The sequence below is a fragment of the Haliotis rubra genome, unplaced genomic scaffold (assembly GCF_003918875.1).
Source record: "Haliotis rubra isolate DU_JTF1 unplaced genomic scaffold, ASM391887v1 Scf4, whole genome shotgun sequence".
Lineage (NCBI taxonomy): Eukaryota > Metazoa > Mollusca > Gastropoda > Lepetellida > Haliotidae > Haliotis > Haliotis rubra.
In genome coordinates, this window is record NW_025767079.1 from 3,340,724 (window position 1) to 3,367,853 (window position 27,130).

The window sequence follows — 27,130 nt, forward strand, 5'->3', positions numbered from 1 at the left end:
GACTGCCTCCGTGGTGTAGTGGTTAGAGCGTCTGCCCGGAGAGCGGAAGGTCGCGGGTTCGATCCCCGACCGCATCATACTAAAAGACGTTAAAATATGGTACTTGTTGGTCCCTGTCTGGCGTTCGGCATTAACGGGTACAACAAGGACTGTTCGGCTCGGAGTCAGTATAATGTGTCTGAGTGGGGTATTCATGCTTCACTGCGTCATGGTATCTCAGTGGGCTAGCACTATAAAACCAGCTTAAGTCTGGGCTAGTACAAGCAGTCGCACATACACATACACATGCATGCACGTTGTCATATGAGCGAAATATTCTCAAGCACGACGTAAAACCCAATTTCACCTCACCTCACTTACAGTCACCTTAAAGCTAAGGTCACTTTGTACAACAGCACCCATTCCTGGACTGTTTCTGTGAGGTGTGACTTTCTTATCTGTCCAGCTGTTGTCTGATTTAGTGTTTGTGATTACAGCCGCCTATATCCGAGAAGGTGGATGTCCACAACGTTGTACAGAGGCAGCTGCGAGGGCGGAGGAAGATGTCCCACTCAACCGACTGCTGACCTGTATATACTGCCTGTACATATCGTATACCATAGCTGGGACTGTATCTTCCAGTTGGGATATAACTAGGATATGCAGCAGGAGGTTTAACAAGAAACCATGACAGTGCCATAGACCTAAATGGACTCCTTCAGGAACAAAAGGCTGTTCTTCACAGGAAGCATCATTCAAATTGATTATGTGGTTGATACAAGCTGTGGTATCTTGACAAGAAATATTTGAAGATGATCATGATGAGATTTGGAATGCTGTCTCATCAAAATGAGGCACCTTTCCAAAAATGGATCTCAGTGTGACTATATTGCAGTAATCCTGGGTTAAGTATGGGAGTTGTGATAATCTTTTCAGTGAACTTGCTTTGTGGAACGGGCTTGGTCTTTTACTCCGATTCTGTGTATCTCTGGGTTAAGATCAGACAAACCTGATAGAGGTCCCAACTAATGATCTAAGAGCAAACTTTTAGACTCAAATGAATGAAGGGGGTTTTAAGTCAATGAGACGTTTTCTGAAGGAATTTTTCCTCAAAACAAATACTGTGCACTTGTTGGGTATGTAGAAAAGAACAGGGTTTTAGATTGTTTTCACTTCTGTCCACTCTGAATTGCCTTATAAGCATGAACATATGTCAGACAGAAATATAATGTCATGCTTTGACTGTTCCTCCAACCCATACCATTTAGAAGCCCCATATATATTGGGGATTTCTGACTTGACCTACTGTAGAGGAAGCTTTGTCAGACCTTTAAACAGATAGGGGTTGATTCTGATCGGTAGGGTGAGTTTGAATGCATATAGAGATACTGGTGGGAATAGCCAGCTGATGTTCCAGGTAACCAGCCCTACCACATGTTGACTGGTTTGCCTGTAAACCTGCTACAAGATGGTCAAAACAAGGTTATGAGAACATAAGAGGAGTTTTATCAGAAGCAATAAAACTAGGAGTTTTGCCAGTAATATAATATGTCCATCAGAGGGACAACCAGAAATAAGTTGTTGTTTTTTTCTTGTGTAGTGTCAGAAATAACAATTGCGGGTAAAATATCAAACCAGCTGTGGTTTGAGTTAGGTTGTGTCATTTGATGTTTTTCTCAAATTTTGAAATGTGGTAGTAGATTAATCAATTTCCTAATTGTTTTGATGTATTCAAATCAGCTGGAATAAAGCTGGAATATTGCTGAATGCGTTTTAAAGCAACAAATAGACAAATGAAATGTGAAAATCAATTCTGTATGAAAAATACTGTTTTGAGCTTTTTCAGCAACTGATATTGTATGGTACAAACATATTATGCATTAAGGAAATGATTAATCCTGCATGAAGTCACATGCAAAATGCGATATTCATTATTCCAAGCCTCAGAGGCATGATGCCATTTTGTAAGATAAATATAGAGTGTTGATTTGTTCTGACAATAATTCTGCAAAATGTAGTACTCTTAATAGAGAGTGCAGGACTTGTGATTGGACAGTGCTAGATAGTCTGACTGGACCATGTTAAATGTAGAGTATGCATATAGGTGTGTATATAGTGTACAGCACATTGTAAATAGTGTACTGGTATTTTGTGTTTTGTGTCTATCTGAAGAGCTCAAAGCTATACTTCTATCTGCTCAACCTCTCCACCTCCATATACATATATACTGTGCTGGACTAGGGCCTATGCTGCATGACACTGAGGATTTCTCTTCGGCTCAAATCTGTCCTATCTCCGTTCCCAGCTGTTGTACACGACTCTCTCAATTATCAGTTGAGGTAAAAATGTACAAGTTTGGATTTTTTGTGAATTCTTTTTCATCTTCGGTGTTAGTGACTTGGCATTACATGTATATTTGGCATTGTATTTTTACAAAGCAGATTATTTTTTAATTTTTATTTGTTTTCTTTTAAACAATTGTTGTAACCATTATCAATTTGTTCTTCATCATTTTGCGACATAAGAAAACTCAATCATTGTCTTCAGCAACCCATGCTTGCCATAAGAGGGATCGGGTGGTCAGGCTCTGTCTTGGTTGACACAGGTCATTGTATCCCACATGCTTGAAATGATTCCATCATTCACTGGATTGTCTGGTCAAGACTCGATTATTTAAAAAAAAAGTCTGCGAGAAAGTTGGAATATTGCTGCGTGCTGCCTTAAACTACAATAGAGTTGGGACCATAATGGCCTCTCCACTTGCAAAGAGTCTCCTACAACGTTTTTTAAGTATGTATGTGGGAGTTTTGGGAAAACAAAGAACACAATGGTTGTTTCATTTTATAAATTATGTTCCTCTTCGTCTCTCTCTGCTAACATTGTCATGTGTCTCAGAATGTACGGTTGGCCAAAACAGCTCAAGTATTTTTTCATGCACATTGGGGCTTTCCCCAAATTTCACATCCTAGTAGCTTTGGCAACAAGAAGGGACAGGACGGGTCCAAATTTTCTACCTGGGTACCCCACCCCCTATTACCCTACCCTACACGTTATGTTAATTCCTGACATCAATTTTGTAAGAGATGGCAGTATATCGTAACTGTAATTGTTTTCTAAATTTTCAAAGACAATGTAACGTTTTAATCATGATACAATAACATATTACATCTCTTAATCTATTAGTCACATTATTATAACGGGTCCGGGTATTGAGACGGGTACCCGGTCCAGCTCATTACCTACCCGTACCGTGTATCCGGGTTACCGGTCTTAGCCTTAGCAAAAAGCAATCTGAAAATAGATGTCTGTCTCAACCGAGTTTTGTTGAGTATGGACTTGGCCCCCCATGGGCCACTCAATATCTGGAACAAAAATTTCCCTGTTGTGACTGTTATGGGACCATCATAGATCAGCGCATCTGTTTATCAATACAGTGGAAGCCCCCAAAACCGGCATCCCTCCAATCCGGCATGCTCTCAATATCGGCACTGTATGTTGAAATCATCTGTGACTGGAGCAACACTGCAAAACAGTCACTGAATTAAATTCACTCATATACTATTAACTGATGCAGTGCCAAGAACAGTATTTATTGATTTTATGGTAGAATTTCAGTTTCTTTCATCTTCCTTCTTCTTAATCCAGAACTTGTTTCGTAAAACGTAAAACCATGTCGTTTTGTGAAACATTGTTCTTGGTAGCTCGTGAATTAGACAGCAGCAGTTCAGTCGTTCTGTGATATGTCGAATGGGAACGGACAAGTGGTGACTGGCGAAAAAGTATTTGCTGTTTGTGATTTTGGGTTGCTCAAAGAATGTATGCATGCATATTATATATAATATTAGAAATGCTTAAACGTGTTGAAATGTCAAGTATTTGGATGCATTCAATTGAGCAATTGCTTTAAGAAGTATTTCTTATGATTGCTTTAACGAAGAGGAAGAATTATATCTTTCATTACTATATACTATTTTCGTTTGTTTCGACAGTTGATAAACTATTTACCCAACAACTGCTGATCAGTGTTACACTCTACCTGTTTCTATCACTCACTTCTGTTGTTTGTATCATGTCCGTGTTGAAATCACCAAGAAACAAATAAATAAGGAAATTTACATAATTCATGTTTCTTTTTATCACAAGACCGCCTCCGTGGTGTAGTGGTTAGAGCGTCCGCCCGGAGAGCGGAAGGTCGCGGGTTCGATCCTCGACCGCGTCATACCAAAAGACGTTAAAATATGGTACTTGTTGGTCCCTGCCTGGCGCTCGGCATTAATGGGTACAACAAGGACTGTTCGGCTCGGAGTCAGTATAATGTGTCTGAGTGGGGTATTCGTGCTTCACTGCGGCGTGGTATCTCAGTGGGCTAGCACTATAAAACCAGCTTCAGTCTGGGCTAGTACAAGCAGCCGCACATACACATACACACGCATGCACGTCGTCATATGAGCGAAATATTCTCAAGCACGACGTTAAACCCAATTTCACCTCACCTCACCTCTTGTTATCACTGGGGCCGCGGAGGTAGCATGGTGATTGAAGCGTTCGTTCGTCACGCGGAAGACCTGGATTCAATTCGATACATGGGTACAATGTTTGAAGCCATTTCTGGTGATCGTAAGTCACTACCTTAGTACAATCTTAAAGAATGGGAGTTAAGGGTAACCTTAGTAAAGGTTGCTTCGTGAAAGGAGTCCCATATTCAGTTATTGGGTGGCGTCGAAGGCGATGCAGTTTGTATCTCAGATGGATCAACATTTGATCCTGGATTCGATTCCAGTATGACTCTGGTTGTTTTTGTCTATGCAGTAAAGGTTTAACTTTGATCACATGGGGCATTCCCCTGAAATTAAGCTACCAAATTCTACTCTGTGATACTGCTGAAAACTAATAACATACTAAGGCCCATTAACTAGAATGAATCGCAGATGATAAGCCTCTTCCATCGGATCCTGGTACGGCTGTCAGACATAGAGTTACAGCAGTTGGACAAGTGAGTTATCAGTGAAATTCCCATAGACTAACATGTTAATTACTCTTGCAAGAATAATTTTCATAAATTTAGTTTCAGAAATTCGAATTACTTTCAATACTTATCTACCAGCTGGGAAATCACCTCAGCTACATACACATAATTTCCATTCAATTTTCCGATGAATATTAAGAAAACTCCAGCTATTTAAACAACATCTATTAGACATACCAATCAGGTTTAACATGGCTGTCTATGGGATAGATTAAAAGTTGTACTTATATATGGTTCTTAATCAGGTGTCATTTGATAACTAATCAGCGGAAAGATTAAATATCGAAATAAAATGACTTCTACTCAAGTTATGAAAATTATTCTTGCAACAGTTAATTAACATGTAAGTCTATGGAAATTTCGCTAATGATGACTCAGTTATGGCCAACTACTGTAGGTTAACCTTAACCCCATCCCTACCCCTGAATTTATAAAGTAACCTGCACCTTCGACCATTCGTCATCACAGGCCAATTTCCGTAGCCAGAAAGACGTTAAAAAGTGGGCCAAACCTGCTAACCAAGAGGAGGTTCATCGATAATAAAGATTCGCATGTAGTTGTGGTCATAGGTTATCACATAGGGGGAAACGAGAACTTTAGAATCGTTATTTCGCCATTAAAATAAAGATCGTTAAAGATATAAAAAGCACATGGCCGGGTATTCTGTGGACACCCCGTGTCGTGTAAAAACGAAGTCCAGAAAAAGTGTCCACTTCGTGCAAATGGGTTACTGAACTAATTAACGCCAGACAATAGACAGTGTGTGATTGCAAGACTAGATTGTGAAATTATAAGGAAACGAAACAAGTGGGGATTTTTTACAATTTTAGCAAGCAGTTATCACCAAGGTGACGTAATCCCCCGCCTCAAATTATCAAATCCAACTTAAAGAGTATTGAAAGTGAAGGTGGTAGTTTAAGATGAAGTTAAATGTCAACAAAAACATGACCAATCAAAATTTCTTGATATCTTGTTCTGTAATATTTTCAAGACTGACTTTGACTTTGACATGAATGTCATGGTGTATGCAATATGCAAAAAATAGTAATAAAGAAATTGCATATCAAAAAACGTTCCAGAGAAGTCTTGAAAGTCTATGAAAAAAATCCAGTGAACCGTTCTTGTGATATCTTGCTGACATACTGAAATCTTCAAAGTGTCGGTGTGACCTTGAAAATGATGTGAAGGTCACATTTCCCCATATGAAGCTTGGTATCAAATATGATGAAAATCCAATGAACGGTTCCTGAGATATCTCGCTGATAAGCCTAACATGCAGGATAACATGCTGCAATCTTCAGTGTCGCTGTGACCATGAAAATTACGTGAAAATTACGTTGAAGTCACCCAAATCGACTGGGCCCTGCCGAATCTGACTTTGAAATGAAGGCCAAGGTCACCAAACGTGACTGGGACCTTTCGCATACTGTGATGAACCTAGGTATCATGTTTGAAAGAATCTAGTCAACGGTTCTTAAGATATTCCAATTCGTACGGACGGAGATTAATACTTGGGCCACGTATCTTTCTTGCATGTTGTAGTATCTCGCCTTCTTGAGAGGAAGACGGTGGTCGGCCTTATATTGGAAAAGGATGCATTCAGTCTTCACTTGCTCCTCTGCCAGGAAGAGGATCATCTCGAAAACAATACAATACTTCAAATGGGCCACGATACATCGATGTTTATATTGCCGAATCGCGATGTCCGTCGAGAAAAAAGACTTACTTTTGTTTGATGATTAAAGTATATGCATATCTATTTTCCCTTCATAAGTAAACGTTTTCTCGGAAATTCTTGCGTGAAGAACTGTGTCAGACATAGCGGTCGCATGTTTTTAACATTCACAAAGTCCGTGATTAAACTTAATTATCTCGTTTCCGAACGAACATTAAAAAAAGGCTGGCAGAATTTGACGACATACTTTAAAATGGTTTTGTTTTGATCTTAAGGTGTTTTACAGTTGGTGTTAGAATGAGAGATGTTAGTATCGTGATACGTATCGTATCGCGACCATTATATCGGGATTCGTATCGTATCGTATCGCAGCTTCAGTGACTATATATCGTCGTGACTAAAATTTTAGTATCGTGATGTATCGTATCGCAGGTTGTATGCCAATATCAGCACTACACAGAGGTGGTCAAGATTGGAGGTGGTGCTGAAGCCGAGGGTCATGTTGTCTCTGCCGTCGTCGATTAGTAAGAATTCTTCTCCACATGGTAGCTGCTTGAAGTGGTCTGGGATGTAAATATCTCGTCTGTGGGGTGGCAGGGGTGGGACTGTTGCTCGCCTGGCTCTGTACAAGACGTCTTTCTTGGTGTGGAAGGTGGGCATGGAGGCGACTAGGGAACGGTTCTCCATTGTCCATGGGCCATGTTTTAGGAATGCAACAGCCTCGTCACACAGACTCGGCACTGGACTCAGCGTCTTCAGACTTCATGAAACGTTCGCAATTCCGGATAACAGTTCACATTTTAACACTTCCCAATCAGTTAATCCCTTACAAAAACAACAGACAACATCAAAGGTACACCGTCTGTCCACGTCCTGCGAATGCAAAATTTCAGGTTGTCCACGTCCTGAGAATGAACCGTAAGATATATTAATCCAAACACGCGCAAATGTTTACATTTGGTTAGCCAGGACAAATAATGAAAAGTATATGAACCTCCCCCAGTCCATTCCTCTATGCTCTAACAAAGGGAGTTGGAGAATCTCCTGGAATCTCCTTCTAATGTAAAAAAGCCGAGCTACCTCTTTCCTCTCATTACATTACATCCCAAGTTACAGAAAGATCAGCAATCTTGCAATCATTCTTGCTCTGGACATTCAGCCTTGGGCTATTTTGGGGGAAACTTCAACGTTTTTGCAGTGAAACGAATATTATCATAGATGTCTTACTGCTAAAATCACTACTTTTGCATTGCATTGCCTCTGCATTTGTTCTGCCACATGATATCTTTGTAGTGATGTGTATTAAGGTATAAACCTAGTACAGTTAAGAGTACAATTGTCAATTACATAAAATCACTTTGTTTCTTGTTTTGTTCTCCTGACTGATGCTCATAATGTTGATCACTGGATTGTCTGGTCCAGACTCGATTATTTAGACCGCCGTTAAGTACCCGAAACCTTGCTGAGTGCGGCGTTAAACACTGCGGAATCAACGCGTAACTCATACTTAGTAGATAGCATTGCAAGCTATTTACACCATATAATACCGATGAAGTTTTCACTGAAAGGATTGTTTTGAAACTCGTAGCGATTTACGATTATATTTCCTAAAATGTTGGAAAGCGCACGTACAATCTCCAAAAACAAGCCCACAAGACCGTGAGAAATACACTCAATTGCAACCGTGACGGCCGTGCGTTTATCTAAATCTCTCACCGTCCATGGCATTATCCTTATTAAAAACTTCAGGTGAGGCAACACGATTCAGTTAGCTACGTTCTTTTTACTTTCAATGTGACGATACATATTTGTTATGATTTTTTAAACAATCACATAATGCCATAAACGATTTAATTTACTCCGGAATATTTTTTATCAAAGCACCACATTCATTAAGAGCGATTTGATTGGTTTGCCACGACTCTTGGCAATAATTGCGTACTATACAGGTACGAGACTTCTTGTAGGTAATGGAAAGAGGCGAGTAGTTACGAATATCTGGCCGTAAAAACTGCCGTATTTTGGGTCCTCAAACTGGAAGGAACGTTTATCGTGTTTATATGAGTTCAGAATACTCCGTCGCAGTGATTGCTACTGGCTATCATGTATGTCACTTGAACGGACTTTTCCCTTGCTTGCAAACAATTTCGATGATGTTTTCACATTGTTTTGCATAATGTTATAGACATGTAACTGCAAGTGTGACACTGTAGCGCGTATTAATCCCACAGTGTGACCTTATCGCTTGATGACAGCACGTGCAGCCGAACAACCAATGTTAACACATTTTAACCTTATCTCCCAGCGAGTCTACCATGCGCAACCTTGGACTAAATATCAACGGTTTATGCCCGGACTGTCGACAACAAGAAATAATCCGTCCAAATTACTTGTCGACAGTCCGGGAAAAGGGAGGTGATGTTCTACATGAGTGACTTCACTCCCAGTGTCATCGAAATTAACAAACCAATTAAAACAGAGTGTGGTATATATAGTAGACAACATAGTTATTCAGTCAATATAACAACATGCATGTATCATATGTCACACAATATAACATATTTGTATATATATTTCATAAAGCTCACACAATATATTTGTGTGTGTGTGTTTTATATAAACAAGTGATTTCTGCAGGTGTATAAGTAATAAATATATAAAACATGAGTCCAATTATTTCTTCTTGCCCAAACTCCTTTATATATGGACAGGTTGCATCTGTACATCTCCAGTATGTTTTTTTAGCTCTGCGTCTGTTGGACTCTGTACTTGAATCCATTGTGGTAAAGATTCTGACCTCTATGAATTTTGTCAATCAATGTAACGCGCACCATAGCGTTTGCCATTTTGACATGGGTAACAAAATAATCATGATCTATTATATATACCCAAATGCTAAATGTTTACAACAGCATTTCGATAATCCTTCTACTCCCAATATCACAAAATAATTTGTAAGCTCTCTGTTTCTTTCCGGATGTTGTTGCATGTTAAACTCCAAAATGGTAATCCTTCCACTCGTATAACGTAAAACAATAGTCTGTTTTTGCAACCTTAATTCTCTTGCAAATTGTTAAAAAGACATTCTTTTTAATCAACTTAATTCATTTACTCATGATACGAGCATAGCTGTAGCCGCCATAGCCACTTGCAAACCGCTAAGCAAACATTCTCTTTCATTAATGACCACGCGATGTCGACACTCCGGGTTTTTTGTTTTGTCGACGGTTAGCAACATCCTATTTTTCATTTGTCGACAGATCGGGCTGACACCATATCAACAGTCTAAGTAAACTTAAGCTCAGCATTATTCGTTACACTGTTATCCTGAGTCTAACAAACCCTAGTAGAAGGTCGCGCCAGCTAACCTTTTGGACTGACCAATCAGAACACAGCTTACCAAATCGCGAAAGTTATCATTCGCACATACTGTTCGAACCTTTACCTCGAAAACTCGGACGAATCCGAATGCTATTTGCCGCACGATGTCATCAGAAATCCCTGAGCGTATACAATGTATACTGCAGGTCAAATATCTGTGTTGTATGCGGATTTCGTTTCTTGAGAGATCCGCGTCGGCGACCGGAAAGTGAAAATCCGAAAACCATTATGTAAATGCCGCCGAACACTAACAAGTAGCTGTTGTCTGATTGGATAAATCCGTTCGGCCGTTTCGCGTTTGATTGGACGGTCATGTGCCGCTCAAAGGTTAGCTGACGCGACCTTCTACTAAAACAAAGTTTTTAGGTTTGTTAGACCCAGTATAGCAGTGTAACGAATAATACTGAGCCTAAGTTTACTTATATATCAACAACCACACAACTGCATCACTGACCTATGCACTGGCAACATCACGCCTCGACCATTGTAATTCTCTTCTCTTTGGAATCACAAACCAACAACTGAAGAAACTACAAAATGTCCAGAACACTGCTGACAGGCATTCGTCACCACTCGCCCCTTTCCGTAACCTCCAAGAAGACTCGTCCCCCTCTCGATGCTTGTTATTTGCGAAAATACGACAAACCAATCAGAACGCGCGTAAATGACTGCGGTGCTTTGGTAAAAATAAGTACTTAAATCGTTTATGGCATTATGTCATTGTTTAAAAAATCATGAAAAATATATATCGTCATATTGAAAGTACAAAGAACTTAGCTAACAGGATTTTGCTGCCTGGTATGAAGTTTTCGATAAGAATCATGCGATTGACGGTGAGAGATTCAAATACACGCACGTGCGTTTGTTGACATTACGGCTCTCATGTTTCCAACTGAGGGTATTTCTGACGATCTTGCGGGCTTGCTATGGAGATTGTACGTGCGCTTCCAACAATTTTAGGAAATGTAATTATACATCGCTACGAGTTTCAAAACAATAATATTAGACATATATCTGCATGTAACTAATAAACTTTAATCTTTAACATTGGGCATATATTTCACATCTTTGGGAATATTTTAGTCTGACTCTTTTTTGGGGGGTCATTCATATATTTTTCAGCGAATTCATTCAAAATTCCAGTTGGGGTATGAAAGCAAGGTTACACGAATGTTCAGTTTGAGAAATATTTTAAAGTCATTTTTGAGTTTCTGCTTTGGGATTTAATGTAGCTTTAATAAATGTTATTTACATATTTAATAAAACAAATCCCATTTGTGATTATCAAACCCTATTTAGAAATATAATTGGAAATATAAGGTGAACATCTGGTAATAATTACGTCAGAATAAGTCTGTAATAAATAGGTTTTTCTCTTTCTTTTAGTTGTATCAAAAAGGTTTAATTCTTTAAAAACATAAACAGCAATGCAAGATTACTTCGGTGATATTAAGTACCATTGGAATCAAACAGGAATAGAGTTATCGTTCCTGTTTAAAGTAGTTGTGATGTTCGTGCGCCAATATGAAATCCTTCCAGAGGGGCACGAGTCGCTATTCGGCTTGTCACGGAATACCACGAGTTGGTCACGAATGTGCTGATAGGGTTGTTAGCAAAACCTGAGGCGTGTTCAGAACCACGAGTGCCCGCGAACGCTAGCGAGCGCTCGGTCCTGAACGCCTGTGCCCGTTCGAGCGCCCGCGCACGCACGCGAACCTTTCTCACAGCTGCCTCGTCAAGCGAACCAAGAAGGTGATCATGTTTAATGTCATTCGTCACCACTCGCCCCTTTCCGTAACCTCCCCAAAAAAGGCATGGAGGATATTTTGTTAATGTTGTCAAATAAAATGTATATTTCATCGAGTGGTCTGACAAAGTTGATATGTTCACGAGTGGCGTATCCATTGACAACATTAACAAAATATTCTATTTATTATATTTTGATCATTGTTTATAAATGATCGAGACATCGATTTCGTAGTTTGCGTTCCGTAGTTCAATGGCAAAAGTGATATTCTACTCGGTGAAAATGAAAATACCATTTTTCTTTTCACCAATATTTACAGTATTTCACCCTTAAGAATATAATAGGGGCGGTGGGGTAGTCTAGTGGTTAAAGCGTTGGGTCGTCACGCCGAAGACCCGGGTTCAAATCCCCACATGGGTACAATGTGTGAAGCCCGTTTCTGGTGTCCCCCGCCGTGATGTTGCTGGAATATTGCTGAAAGCGGCGTAAAACCAAACTCATTCAGTCAGTAAGAATATAATAAAAGAAGCTATTCGGCTTGTTCCGGAACAACACGAGTTGGTCACGAATGGTTTATTGTAACCAAGCGCTCGCGTCCGTTCAGGGCCGATGCGAACGCTCGCGGGAGGCAATCGCGCGGGCGCTCGCGGTTCTGAACACGCCTCAGGTATGACCACGAAGCCTGCAATACCTCCATTGGTGTTCAAGTGCCTGAATGGATCAGCTACGTGCTACCTGTCCAGTCTTATTCACAGATACCAGCCACATCGCTCACCCAGATCCAAAGTGGGGCTTCAACTACATCACGCACAAAGACCTTTGGTGAAAGACCCTTTGAATATGCCGGACCATGCTTGTGGAATGAACTGCCAGTCCATATCAAATCCCAGAACACGCACACTGGATTCAAATCAAAACTTTTTCAACTTAGCTCTATCGCGTTTTCTCAGACACAACAGTATGTGAATGAGTGAGTTTAGTTGTACGCCACAGTCAGCAATATTCCAGCTATATGGCGGCGGTCTGTAAATAATCGAGACTGCACCAGACAATCCAGTGATCAACAGCATGAGCATCGATCTGCGCAATTGGGAACCGAAGACATGTGTCAACCAAGTCAGCGAGCCTGACCACCCGATCCGGTTAGTCGCCTCTTACGACAAGCATAGTCGTCTTTTGTGGCAAGCATGGTCAGACACAACAGCGCGTTTGAGCAGCATTTACCTTGATATCAGCGCTTTACAAGTTTAAGTGAGGACAAATCACTGATCCTGAAAAAAAATAAGCACTGACACAAAGGGCCTGTGCTATGACCCGTGTTTTATTTCATAAAAATGTTTATGCATTGTAATATTGATATTGTCACCAAAAACGCACTTTGCAAGTTTGTCATCATTGTAATTAATATTCCTTATCTCTGAAATGTCATGCTTTCATTTTATATAGTATAGTATACGAATAGAAAAGGTGAGTGACAAGCGGTAGAAAATAATGATAAGGCTGACATTTTTTGCGACGATTAACTTTTCTTTTGCTTAAGTGGAGGCTTTCAGACAGTTTTGTGAAAAGCCTGATCGTCAAGGTCCGTGTTCAATGGCTTGAACGGGGCGGATTTCCACTTGGACCGTGGAATCTCGTGCAGCTCAACACAATCCGCCAATCAGAAACCAGAGTCTTCCTGACGATAAACAGGGATCGTGCTTCACGTGGGGCCAGTTCACCAGACTCCGTTCAACCAAAGGCAGTGAGGCTACCTGTCAATGCTGTTGTGTGGCAGTTGAGTATTCAAACAATTTGTAAGTCTCGGATAAATTATAAAGCTTGGTGTAATTATTTTGAGTTTAGAAGGGCAAATGTAGCTCGACCAGTTGTATTTGTGTAACATTGGTTCATCAGATTATTTCCTCGACGAATTCGTTCAGAAATGAACTTAATAAGCACTTAAACAAAAACACTTGTGGTCATGTTAACTATATCCATTCAATAAGGTACAAGTGTTCCTTCGTAAAGACAAGTGCTGGGTAGATCTGTATTGTAATGTATAGGTATGTTACGAGTTTAAGATGGAGAACCATACTTGTTCACGTCGGCGAACCCGCCTGCATGACAAAACTGGAAAAGTTTGAGGTAAGATTCCGACAGAATACCCAAGTATAAGCTGAACAAATGTTTGTGCAAATATCAGTGCTGCTTATAATGTTTTGAGCATTTGCCCAGTTGCCAACATTCATATTCAGAAATTCATAACATTCTGATCAATAACCCCAGTTTCCCGACATTTGACTGAATAGTTGCGAACAATTAATATTTCATGTCAACCCTTTTACGTATACTACGGAAGCGCTGAAGGGACCTGATGAAATATAGCGCTTCCGTAGTGTACATTTACTAGGATAAAGATCTTTTCTAATAGTTTGCAAAACAAAAAAAAAGAAACTTCACATGTTTGTCCCATGTATAGGGTAAATGTGGTTTATGGACGTAATAAGCGCACAGTAAAACAGGCTAAGACATTAAAGGCACAATGTCCTCTTAAAATACATTATGCATTTCTCAATACAATCAACCCTTATATTATACCATGTAATTATACCTTATTTGTTCAATACGGAGTACTGGAAAACCTTAAGTGTACATGTAGAGTACTGAATGGAAGTTAATGGTCTATCAGTAATCTTGTGTTTCGTTTCATATATGCACCACAACATTGCTACTCTTGTGTAAAGAATAAAACAATACTTTTTTCAGATAAATACGTCTGTAAATGATTCTAAGACCGTACATCATTGCTGTACGTGGTGCGTATCTGCTACGTTTTCTAAATTATTTCCTACCGTATCGTGCATATTTTTTATCCGTACATACGCCGATACGGCCCTTATCTGGAGCCCTGGTTACAGTAGTAAAATAAGTTCGAATGAAATAATCCAACGTTGCATTAAATCGACTTTAGTGCCCTCTTCCGGCCGAACGTTATTTCAAGCGAGACCCATAGTTATATCCCTTGGAGCGCTCTTTACGAATATCATCAAAATCGTACTAAGGCCACAGGCCCATATACATATTAATATACATATTTCTATGTATGAAAACGTGAACGAAAAGAGGAAACAATTTCTTAAAAATTCATAACATTTACCCGTCTACCTGCATAGATTATTTTACACCCACAGTGAAATATATCAGTAACATATATGTATAGCTGTACTGCAATGTTTTAGAATTTTAATACCCATTTCTATATTTCTCATTTTGTATGCATAATAGATCAACGAGCAAGATTGTCAAGCCATTGAGAACGCAATTGGTATTTGTTGTGCTGGAACGATTGGAAGATTTTTTCCTGCAATGCAGAGGATGTAGGGATAAAGGGTTATTCTGGCCCGTTGTGAAAATACCACGCTTGACACAAGACGAAAGGAATAAGGCTATCGGTATGGTCAGCTAAGGTGCTTCAGATGTGATGATTGCCAGGCATTCCATCAACTGGTCGTCGACTCGGACAACTCGGTTCCAAACAGCTGCTGATAGGACAACACAACGTCACGTCAGCACCCAAACGGTGCGAGGACGTCTTGCTGCGTTCAACATCCGGTGTCGTCGCCCGTACCGTGGGACAACCTTATTGCATCGCCACAGATTTACCAGACAGCGATGGGCAACTAATGGGGCCAATCGTGGCAACTGGCAGTGGCAAGATGTCCCTTTTTCAGATGAATCCAGGTTTAACGTATCCTTTGCAGATGGACGTCAACGGATTTATCGACGTCGAGGAGAATGACTTGCGCCAACCTGTGTCCTTCAACATCACCATTTCGGTAGGGGTGGTGTCATGTCATGTCATGATCTGGCGTGCTGTCAATGCCATCTTCCAATCCCATATGGTAGTGGTTAACGGCAATCGGCAATCTGAATGCTCAATGTTATGTAAACAATATCCTTCGTCCAGCTGTACTCAACATGGCGGTCGTAACCATTTTGTGTTTCAGCATAATGCATGTCCCCATGCAGCCAGGGTAACAAGGGACTTTTTGAATGAGAATGTTCGTGTGATGGACTGTTTTTCATTGTCCCCAGACATGAACCCAATCGAGCATGTGTGGGATGAACTTGCACCGCGAGTTCGAAATCAACTTGTGCCACCAAGGACAGTTGCGGAATTGACCAAGGCCCTTAAACATCACTGGCAGACCATCCCACAGATGTTCCTGAGAAATTTGTGTCTTTCAATGCCCCGGAGACTGCAAGCACGGTGGACACACGATATTGACTGCACGTGACCCCTCCTTTATGTGTTGTTGCGTCACTGCCAGTTTCATTTATATATACTAGCCATATAAAGAAGTCCTGGGATGGTTCGGGCAGTTATCGCTGCAGTCTGAAACCTGTGGCGAAGATGGGTCACCCTTATCCATCTGTCCTGTCTTGGCGTTGTTACACGTGGAGGTCCAGAACGTGGCCGATCGATGACGTCATTTGTGTTCTGGTAGCCTCACACCAGTGCAGAAATGATGTTCCGGTGGCAGTGGAAATGTGCAGTCACTTGTCGTTGAGACATTCCCCCACGGACCATACCAATGGCCTCATGACGTTGTGCAGACGTAAGCCTTGGCATGCTATGCGTTTCAATAGCCGTTTAATTTTTTTGAACGATCGCAAGGGCAGGGGTTGTGCTTTCCAAAGTGACAGTATTGTGTGTATAAACAAAAACATATTGTCGTCGATTAAATACATTTTTGGACTTCAGTTACCTTCCGTACATCAAATTTAATGACATATTTGAACTGGAATCATCGCAAGTGACTGTTTGGAAATCTGCTTTTGGAGGTATGTGAAATTATCTTCACACTTGATTAGTGTCATTATCTTCCTCAGAATCCATCATGATTTTAATTATTTAGTAGTTTGACCATAAAATTAGTAGTCAACTAAGTTTGATCCTTGAAACTACTATTTGCAACACTTTGGGGTTGGCATCTCTGCTATTTGACACCATAACATCAGTAGTTACTGGAGAAAATGTAGGAACATTTTGAATTCAAATTTTGGAATATTTACTGACCTTCCTTGTAGACAAGGCCCAATATCAGCCTCTGTCACCCTGAACAGGTCCAAATACACCCAGTAGGGGTCAATCCATTAAAGTTTCGTTGGAGCAAAGTAAGGATCCCAGAAACGTGTTTAATTTAAAATAGTTTTGGAGTAAATAAAACTCGCTCGACCAAACCTGGAGATTTACCATTATTCATATCTCCAGTAGAAAAGTTCATATTATTTTAGCTCCCTCCAAAATACAAAATACTCACTAGTGTAACGGGACTCATTTTCAGGTATTGATTGTGTGGTTTGCCGACCTACACGAGCCAGCTCTGTAATTTTGCAGCTTTACTGAAATAAAAACAGTCAGGTCTGTTCGCAGCTTTTATTGAAATGATCCAGTACAGTGGAATTTGTGACCTTGGAGATGGTTCTGTCCGGTAGCATTAATTTCTCGGATCAGGCTTTATTATTACTTTCCAGTTCTGGATCTGAGTGACATGAGCCATGACGGATGTTTGTCTGAGAAAGTGTCACGCCTGCACTAGATCTTGAACCAATGTTACACCGGCCGACATCTGGTGTTGGACTGGTCGACTTGCGTTACTGGGGGTGTAAGATTCCCCTGAAACGAAAAAAATAAACTCCGATGAAAAAGCGACACGAAACCCGTTTCCTTCAATTCTATATAATTCATTATTGATCAGATTCCAGATATATTGCGGCGATCTGTAATCAATCTGCGCAATTGGGAACCGAAGACGATATTTAATATATCAAGGCGGGGGACAAAAACACACAAGACTGACCTCACAGTTGAATACACTGGGTTGAACATGTCATTGATAAAGTAGCCTTAAAACAACCTTCACCTCTTGCCGATTTGTAAGGTTCGCGGTCCATTTTCTGACTCCTTAAGAGATCTCCTGACCTTCATAAAACAAGTTTGTCCTTTCGTACGCTCCTTAAGTTTCGAAACAAATCCCCAACAGAATGACAGATTACCGCAAAAATAAATTGTTTCAGTTTTACGCAGCACTCAGCTATATTTCAGCATGTGCCGTCGGTCTGGACCAGACAATCCAGTGATCATTAGCATCGTCGATCTACGCAATCGGTATACGATGACATGTCAGTTCTAACCCTAACCTGCACGGGTCGATTGCCGCAATAAAGGCACCTTGTGCTGACAATTAGGCGAAGGACACTCTTCCTTTGGGAAGATGCCCGCGATCACGTACAAGAATATCCGTGTGGAGGACAAAACGACGTACCCGTAAAATCACTATTATCTGCCATCGTATAGAATGGCCTAATGTATTTGATATTCTAGCCATTTTGAACGTCTGAATAATTGTTAGTTAAATAGCAAGTGGTATTGTATGATGTTTCGAAAATCACGCTTATAATATTAAGTTTTCATGGGACGAAAAAAGCCATTAAAAAAGTAAATGGGCATTAAAGGAACGAACGAGGTCACTAAACGTCAGAAAGAAGAGTGTCGGATTCATGCCGTGGAGCATTACCACATTACTTCACGTATCTCGCACGGCTTAAAGAGTTGACCTTGTGATTGCATCGACAAAGAAAATACTCCCTTACTTTATATGAGGGCAAGTGTACAGTCCTCATGAATCCGCCATAATGGATGTTTGTCCGTGCACTAGATCTTGAACTTGCCGCTGTTAAAGTACAATACACGGGCTGAGTGCGTGCGTTGTTACGATTTAATACAATTATTTCACGAATTCCTCTCCCTGAAATATGGGCCGAAACACCATCTAAACCTCGAATCATTGTCACTCAAGTCACTGTTTACACTGAAAGGGAACTTGGTTACAGTGAGAATGGAGTCTTGTGACTTTTGCGACATAAACTTTGTCACAGAGTCTTTGCTATATCAATATTTCAACATCAATTTCACTAAAATTATATTTCAAAAATGTCAGTCTTTAACACTGGCAACTGAAAATTTGAGATTGACAGTTGATGGTAACGGAGAATTCCTATCATTGTGTGTTCATTCAGGAGAAGGCAGAAAGTTGTTGTTGTATTTAAACATTTACTTGGCCAATAAATGGTGTGGCATCAGGTAATTTTAAGTCGCCCACATGAACAAGACATGATGATTTCTTCATTATGTCAAGGGAAATTTGGTGTGCATCATGTACAGTTCTCCAGTTTTTACATTCTGAAAGCATGACTATATACCATGTTTAATGAGTACCTGCAAGTGATTGCAACTCACAATGTGGAACACATACAAATATACTTCTTAAATTTGTCCAAGTATTTATTTACTAGTGTAAATATAGCCACTTACTTCAGGCAACTGTTCTAAACTAAAATGCAACATATGCCATAATGTTTAAAGGTACTGTTTACACATGAACTGGTGTATTGTAAAACAAATTCGTAACGTTGAAAATATTAGTCATGAGTTCAGTAAATTAAAATCAGTGAAAATTGGCCAATTCTAGTCAGCATTGTCCTGACATGGAACACTTGAGACGAAAGGTGAACATTATATATTCAGTCAATATCAAACATTCAGATGATCTTTAGACACAACTGATACATCAATAGAAACGTCCAATTCCGATTCATGAACAAGAGCTTACAAATTGTCCCGTCAATTCCATTTTTGTGATTGTGAATTATCTGTGACCTTTCCCTTGCATCAATTTCAGTCTTTCATTTTTATAGTATGACCAGAAATTGAGAATTTTAGGAATATGTTTAATTGGATTCCTATAGTACTGTCGGAAATAGACAAAAACCTGTATTTTCTCATTTATCTCCACAGTCTCGGTGGTGAAGAAAAAGGACTTTACTGAGGGGAAATTAGTGCAGAAATGAGCAATGCGGTTTTTTTCTACGTCCAAAAAGACTTATTTGGAACAGACCATAGCTTTATACAAATTAGTGTGCGACGATATTGTATTACAAAGGACACTTTTTAAATGCCCAATTTGAAATTAGACGTAGATTCGTTATAAACGATAGCTGACGTAAAAAATAATAACTTTTATGCCGAAACTATTAAGGATGTAGCTACCATGCAGTCTCACTGTCACTATAAAAAGAAACAGATAGGAGGGGCTGTCTCAAAAGCAAAACCTGGGGTCGGGCTTGGGGATAGAGATATCAGCTAAGATAAGATAATCCTTTAGGGCAATTATACTGGGGAGGTACACGGCACGTCATAACAATTTACAAATAATATCCAGTCCAGTCGATCTTCGGGTGGTCATACCACCTATATACTACGATGCGTTTCTATGGTTTTCAGGTATCATACTCTTTTACATATCAACATAAACTATATGAAAGAAAGACACGTAAGATGTTAATCAATAGATAAGACAGTCAACACACATTGAAAAGCACAAAATATCTTTGAGATGACCCCTTGTGCCTGCAGGCAGCACGTGCATTTCATGCCAGGTGAGTCGACGGTCCGCCGTCATACCTGGCTGAGCGACCTAATTGCCATCTATAGTCTGATCTATTGTTTTCAGCAACTATTCTTAGTTTTTCCCGATTTTACGAGTCAACATGCTTTTCTGGATATCCTATTACGCATCCCACTGAACGCCCAGTTAGGCCGAAGTGGGTTATTTCGACATACGCTATTTGCAATTGTGTAAATTTTAGGGATCCAGAGTAACAGCCTAAAAACAGTTTTTTTCTATTTCCGACAGTACTTTAGTATAAACAACCTTGACCAGCTACCAAGTGCTTGGTTTTATTCAAGAGAGACAACTGAGCTGCAGAAATGTCGAGGAATTCCATCACCGATCATGAAACCTGAACAAAAAGAGGGAAGGTTGAACTGGTGCTTACAGCATAGAGATTTTAACTGGGACAATGTGATTTTCTCAGATGAAAGTTCTGTGTGGCTGTTTCCTAATACACTGAAATTCTGGACCAACCAAACAAACTGAGAAACCTTTGTACCAGCGCCCAAAGTACAGTCCGAAAGTAAACGTGTGGGGCCTGGTTTCGGACCCCAAATATGACATTATTAGATTGGCCAAGCTATAGCCCTGACCCAAATCCAATAGAAAATGTTTGGGGACTTATGAAGGAAAGTGTCAATAAGAAAAATCTGACAACTATTGCTGAAATGAAAGAAGAGGTGGTCCGATTTGATTCTGGAGTTATGTTCTGCTAATATTTACATTTAATACGTGAGTAATGAGTGAAAAAAATAAAATAAATTACAATCTTAAATTCTCAATAATTTCTTCTTGTACTGTAAAAATGCGTCTTTTCGCTGATAAGAGAGCACGTGCTTCTTTAAAGTGGGAGGTGAACCCAATCAGAAAGCTGACTTTTCATGTTACAATAATTTATTCAATCCTTTTTTGAAAGGAACATAGCATTGAGGTCAACGTGGAATTAATTTCCTTATAAAGTTGATTTTAGACGTCTACAGGACATTTATTTCAAATATCCACCCGCCTTGCAGTTGCTTAAATCACAAAGACTCCTCTCTCCCTGAAACCAAGTTCCCTACCAGTGGTTTAGACGTCAACGGGTCCGCAAAACACAAATTTGGAAGAATCTGCATGCATTTCTCGATGCTAAGGCTAACCGAAAATGAAAGCCACTGGAATGCTTGAAACCGGAACACCTATTGTGGAATGATTTTCTTGCGATATTAAAAATGCCTAATCATTAAAATATCTCTTGTTACTTCACATATCTACACAATCACAATAACTTTTGCCTTCAGGTATAGTTAATTAATAAGAAAACATTTTTTCTGTCACATGACTGAAATATACTGAACTACGTTCCCATGTTGGCCAATACACCTACGTTGCCATGTTGGCCAATACACCTACGTTGCCATTCAGACTGGCCGATACACCTACGTTGCCATGTGCAATAGCCAATACACCTACGTTGCCATGTTGACAGGTCGATGCACCTACGTTGCCATGAGGACTGGTCGATACACTTACGTTGCCATGAGGACTGGCCGATACACCTACGTTGCCATGAGGACTGGTCGATGCACCTACGTTGCCATGAGGACTGGTCGATGCACCTACGTTGCCATGTAGACTGGTCGATGCACCTACGTTGCCATGAGGACTGGTCGATGCACCTACGTTGTTGCCATGTTGACAGGTCGATGCACCTACGTTGCCATGAGGACTGGTCGATGCACCTACGTTGCCAAGAGGACTGGTCGATGCACCTACGTTGCCATGAGGACTGGTCGATGCACCTACGTTGCCATGAGGACTGGTCTATGCACCTACGTTGTCATGTAGACTGGTCGATGCACCTACGTTGTTGCCATGTTGACAGGTCGATACACCTACGTTGCCATGTTGACAGGTCGATGCACCTACGTTGATCTGCAATTGGAAACCGATGCACCTACGTTGCCATGTAGACTGGTCGATGCCTACAGACTGGTCGATGCACCTACGTTGCCATGTAGACTGGTCGATGCACCTACGTTGCCATGTAGACACGGGTCGATGCACCTATGCACCTGACGTTGCCATGTAGACTGGTCGATGCACCTACGTTGCCATGTAGACTGGTCGATGCACCTACGTTGCCATGTAGACTGGTCGATGCACCTACGTTGCCATTAGACTGGTCCATGTAGACATGTAGACTGGTCGATGCACCTACGTTGCCATGTAGACTGGTCGATGCACCTACGTTGCCATGTAGACTGGTCGATACACCTACGTTGCAATGCAGATTGGTCGATACACCTACGTTGCAATGTAGACTGGCCGATACACCTATGTTGCCATGTAAACTGGCCGATACACCTACGTTGTCATGAGTGAGTGAGTTTACTTTTACGCCGCACTCAATATTCCAGCTATATAGCGGCGGTCTGTAAATAATCGAGTCTGGACCACACAATCAAGTGATCAACAGCATGAGCATTGATCTGCGCAATTGGAAACCGATGACATTTGTCAACCAAGTCGGCTCTCACAAGCATGGGTTACTGAAGATCAATATTCTAACCCGGACGCTCACGGGGTTACGTTGCCATGAAGACTGGCCGATACACCTACGTTGCCATGTAGAATGACCGATACACCTACGTTGCCATTGAGACTGCCCGCTGCCATGTAGACTGGCCGATACACCTACGCTGCCATTGCGACTTGTTGCCATGTAGACTGGCCGATACACCTACTTTGCCATGTAGAATGGCCAATATACCTACGTTGCCATGTAGACTGGCCGTTGTCATGTAGACTAGCCAAAACACCTACGTTGAAATGTAGACTGGCCGATACACCTACGTTGCCATGTACAATAGCCAATACACCTACGTTGTTGCCATGTTGACAGGTCGATGCACCTACGTTGCCATGTTGACTGGTCGATGCACCTACGTTGCCATGAGGACTGGTCGATGCACCTACGTTGCCATGAGGACTGGTCGATGCACCTACGTTGCCATGAGGACTGGTCGATGCACCTACGTTGCCATGAGGACTGGTCGATGCACCTACGTTGCCATGAAGACTGGTCGATGCACCTACGTTGTCATGTAGACTTGTCGATACACCTACGTTTCCATGTAGACTGGTCGATACACCTACGTTGCCATGTAGACTGGTCGATACACCTACGTTGCCATGTAGACTGGTCGATACACCTACGTTGCCATGTAGACTGGTCGATGCACCTACGTTGCCATGTAGACTGGTCGATACACCTACGTTGCCATGTAGACTGGTCGATACACCTACGTTGCCATGTAGACTGGCCGATACACCTACGTTGCCATGCAGATTGGTCGATACACCTACGTTGTCATGTAGACTGGCCGACACACCTACGTTGCCATGAGTGAGTGAGTTTACTTTTACGCCGCACTCAATATTCCAGCTATATGGCGGCGGTCTGTAAATAATCAAGTCTGGACCACACAATCAAGTGATCAACAGCATGAGCATTGATCTGCGCAATTGGATACCGATGACATTTGTCAACCAAGTCGGCTCTCACAAGCATGGGTTACTGAAGATCAATATTCTAACCCGGACGGTCACGGGTTACGTTGCCATGAAGACTGGCCGATACACCTACGTTGCCATGTAGAATGACCGATACACCTACGTTGCCATGTACAATAGCCAATACACCTACGTTGCCATGTAGACTGGTCGTTGCCATGTAGACTGGCCGATACACCTACGTTGCCATGTAGACTGGCCGATACACCTACGTTGCCATGTAGACTGGCCGATACACCTACGTTGCCATGTAGACTGCCCGTTGCCATGTAGACTGGCCGATACACCTACGCTGCCATTGGGACTTGCCGTTGCCATGTAGAATGGCCAATATCCACGTTGCCATGTTGCCATGTAGAATGGCCAATATACCTACGTTGAAATGTAGACTGGCCTACGTTGCCGAGAAGACTGGTAGATACAACTAGGTTGCCATGTAGACTAGCCAAAACACCTTCGTTGAAATGTAGACTGGCCGATACACCTACGTTGCCGAAAAGACTGGCCGTTGCCATGTAGACTGGCCGATACACCTTCGTTGCCATGTAAACTGGCCCATACACCTTCGTTGCCATGTAAACTGGCCCATACACCTACGTTACACTTTTAACCCGTTTGATGTTATGTGGACTTTCCAGCGAAAGTGAGAATTATATATTTTTTTACGGACCACATTAAACACAGTACATGTCTGTTTGAGTATTAGACAGAAAATATATACCAAACACAAACACAAACCTCATATCTGACAGTTTACTCGTAGTTTACATTGTAATTTTCGCACTGATTCAACTAAATCAACGTTTGCGTTCTGACAGACAACCATGAAAACGTTTCCTTTTCTCTATACATTTATGTAAATACACGTGTGTTGCGAGCGCAAGTCCCAAATACCAACTTCTGTACACATTCTCTGTTTACAGGATCTTTAAACCTCTATATAAATTGTTGAGATAAATTTAAGCTATCAACCTATATCGATCAACAAAATATCGGGCACTTCAGTTACAAAATCTTCGAAGCACTCACCGAGGTGCATCTTTCCTCGTGGACAGCTGCCAAGAAAGAGAAGCTGAAACGAGTAGTGCGCATGCCTACACTCAATGTTCAAATTAAGGGCCTATGAAACCATTTGTTTGGCCCTTTTTGTGTATTTCACAGTTTCTGAAGCTTGCAGGTACAAACTTGCACGTTTTGCACGTGAAATTGTTTCGAAATACGTAGCGCGCAGTGCGCATGTCCAGAATCAGTGTACTTAGTAAGGGCCCGTCAAGCCATTTGTTAACCCCTCGTGTGCATTTAATACTTTCAAGAACTTGCAGCATTCGTGACCAACTCGTGTTATTCCGGAACAAGCCGAATAGCGACTCGTGCCCCTCTGGGAGGATTTCATATTGGCGCATTAACATCAAAACTACTTTTAACAGGAAGGATAACTCTATTTCATTTTTTATTCCAATGGTACTAATATCACCGAAGCACTCGTATATTGTTGTGTTGTTTTTGTGACAAAATAAATACCAGAGCTCGGAGATGAGCTGAGGTGAGGTGAAATTGGGTATAACGTCGTGCTTGAGATTATTTCGCTCATATGACGACGTGCATGCGTGTGTATGTGTATGTGCGGCTGCTTTTACTAGCCCAGACTTAAGCTGGTTGTATAGTGCTAGCCCACTGAGATACCATGCCGCAGTGAAGCATGAATACCCCACTCAGACACATTATACTGACTCCGAGCCGACCAGTCCTTGTTGTACTCATTAATGCCGAGCGTCAGGCAGGGACCAACAAGTACCATATTTTAACGTCTTTTGGTATGACGCGGTCGGGGATCGAACCATCGACCTTCTGCTCTCCGGGCGGACGCTCTAACCACTACACCACGGAGGCGGTCCGAGGTCCAGTGAAAACATATCACAAGGACCTGACATATAGTGAATGTCGGAACTACCCAAATGCAGGAAGGTCACACAACAAGTAGATACAGTTCAGATAACGAGTTTGATTATGCATCGAACTGAAAATACAAAGTCTCGACACGATACCGACTGTCATCTGTACCGGATACATTACTCATCTTCCCGAGTCCTCGTGGCTGTAGTGGGGCGGTGGGGTAGCCTAATGGTTAAAGCGTCACGCCGAAGACCCGGGTTCGAATCCCCACATGGGTACAATGTGTAAGGCCCATTTCTGGTGTCCCCCGCCGTGATGTTGCTGGAATATTGCTAAAAGCGGCGTAAAACCAAACTCAGTCAGCCAGCCAGTCGTGGCTGTAGTAGTCTTACTGTAATCTTGCAGTCCTCTATCCCACCCGCGATTGAGAACCTTGGGCTGTTAAAAACAATTAACTGTGAAGGCTACAATAACAACATATGTTTTATTTGGGATTACACTTCCTTAGTAAAGTACAAATTCTAGTACGTTTGGGGGTTGAGTCCCATCCGGGATTTGGACCAACACCCTCAGAGTCAGGCACCTAATTGCCAGCACACAAAGCCGCCTAACCCGCTCAGCCACCGCGACTTTCACGAAAATGGAAGACGGACAACTGGTAGTCAAGACTGCGGACTTTGTGTACCCCTATATAAGTGTAAATTGGCACGGCTCCCACGACCGAAAGCTATGATTACACAATGCCATTTAGAAAGTGGTCAAATGTAACATACGTTATATTTGGGATTACACTTTCTTAGTAAAGTACATATTGGCGGCTGACTGTATGTGCTGGCGATTAGGTGCCTGACTGTGGGTTCGAATCCCGGATGGGACCAAAGAAGTACTAGAATCTGTACTTTACTAAATATAATAGGAACGTGTACCTACGTAATTGAAAGTACGTCCTCATACAGAACCTGTTAGTAGGGCATGGTTTGCAGAAGCAGGACAAATGGTAAGCGTCCCAGTTTGTAACTTCAACTGGCTCATAACTCAGGCACATGTGTTAAGACAGGATGCGGTTTGACATTATTATTCACCACAGTTGAAACACCTGTTAATGGGCCAAGGAAACGAGTTGCAAAAGAGTTTAACAACCTTTTTAAAACCTTCTAAATATTTCTCTTTGATTTGCATTTTAGAAGCTGATAAATAATATTAAAGACATTATACTGCATCATAATGTCACAAAGACGTTGTCATCCATACAGTTTCTCGGCTTAAATATCCTGAATATTTAATCATTTTGCTGTTTAAATTAATGCTTCTCCGTGAGAACTTGTACGTGGAGATTTAAACTCGGCCGCCATCGTGTTAGATGAATACATTAGTCA

At 41.3% G+C, this 27,130-nt stretch overlaps 1 protein-coding gene and 1 long non-coding RNA gene across 2 annotated transcripts in view; one reads left to right on the plus strand and one right to left on the minus strand.

Moving 5' to 3' along the window:
* Positions 1-4,094, plus strand: part of LOC124287164 (kinesin-like protein KIF20B) — a 56,926-nt gene extending 52,832 nt beyond the window's left edge. Inside the window, 1 exon segment of the mRNA XM_046723648.1 lies at positions 477-4,094. Coding sequence (XP_046579604.1) covers positions 477-566 — 90 coding nt within the window. The 3' untranslated portion in view covers positions 567-4,094.
* A 13,122-nt stretch (positions 4,095-17,216) lies between these two features.
* On the minus strand, positions 17,217-25,016 carry LOC124287262. The gene is made up of 3 exons (XR_006901239.1): positions 24,891-25,016; positions 18,448-18,527; positions 17,217-17,470 (listed from the first exon to the last, which is right to left on the minus strand). It is a non-coding gene; the product is annotated as an uncharacterized LOC124287262 (long non-coding RNA).
* Between the last annotated feature and the right edge of the window lie 2,114 nt (positions 25,017-27,130).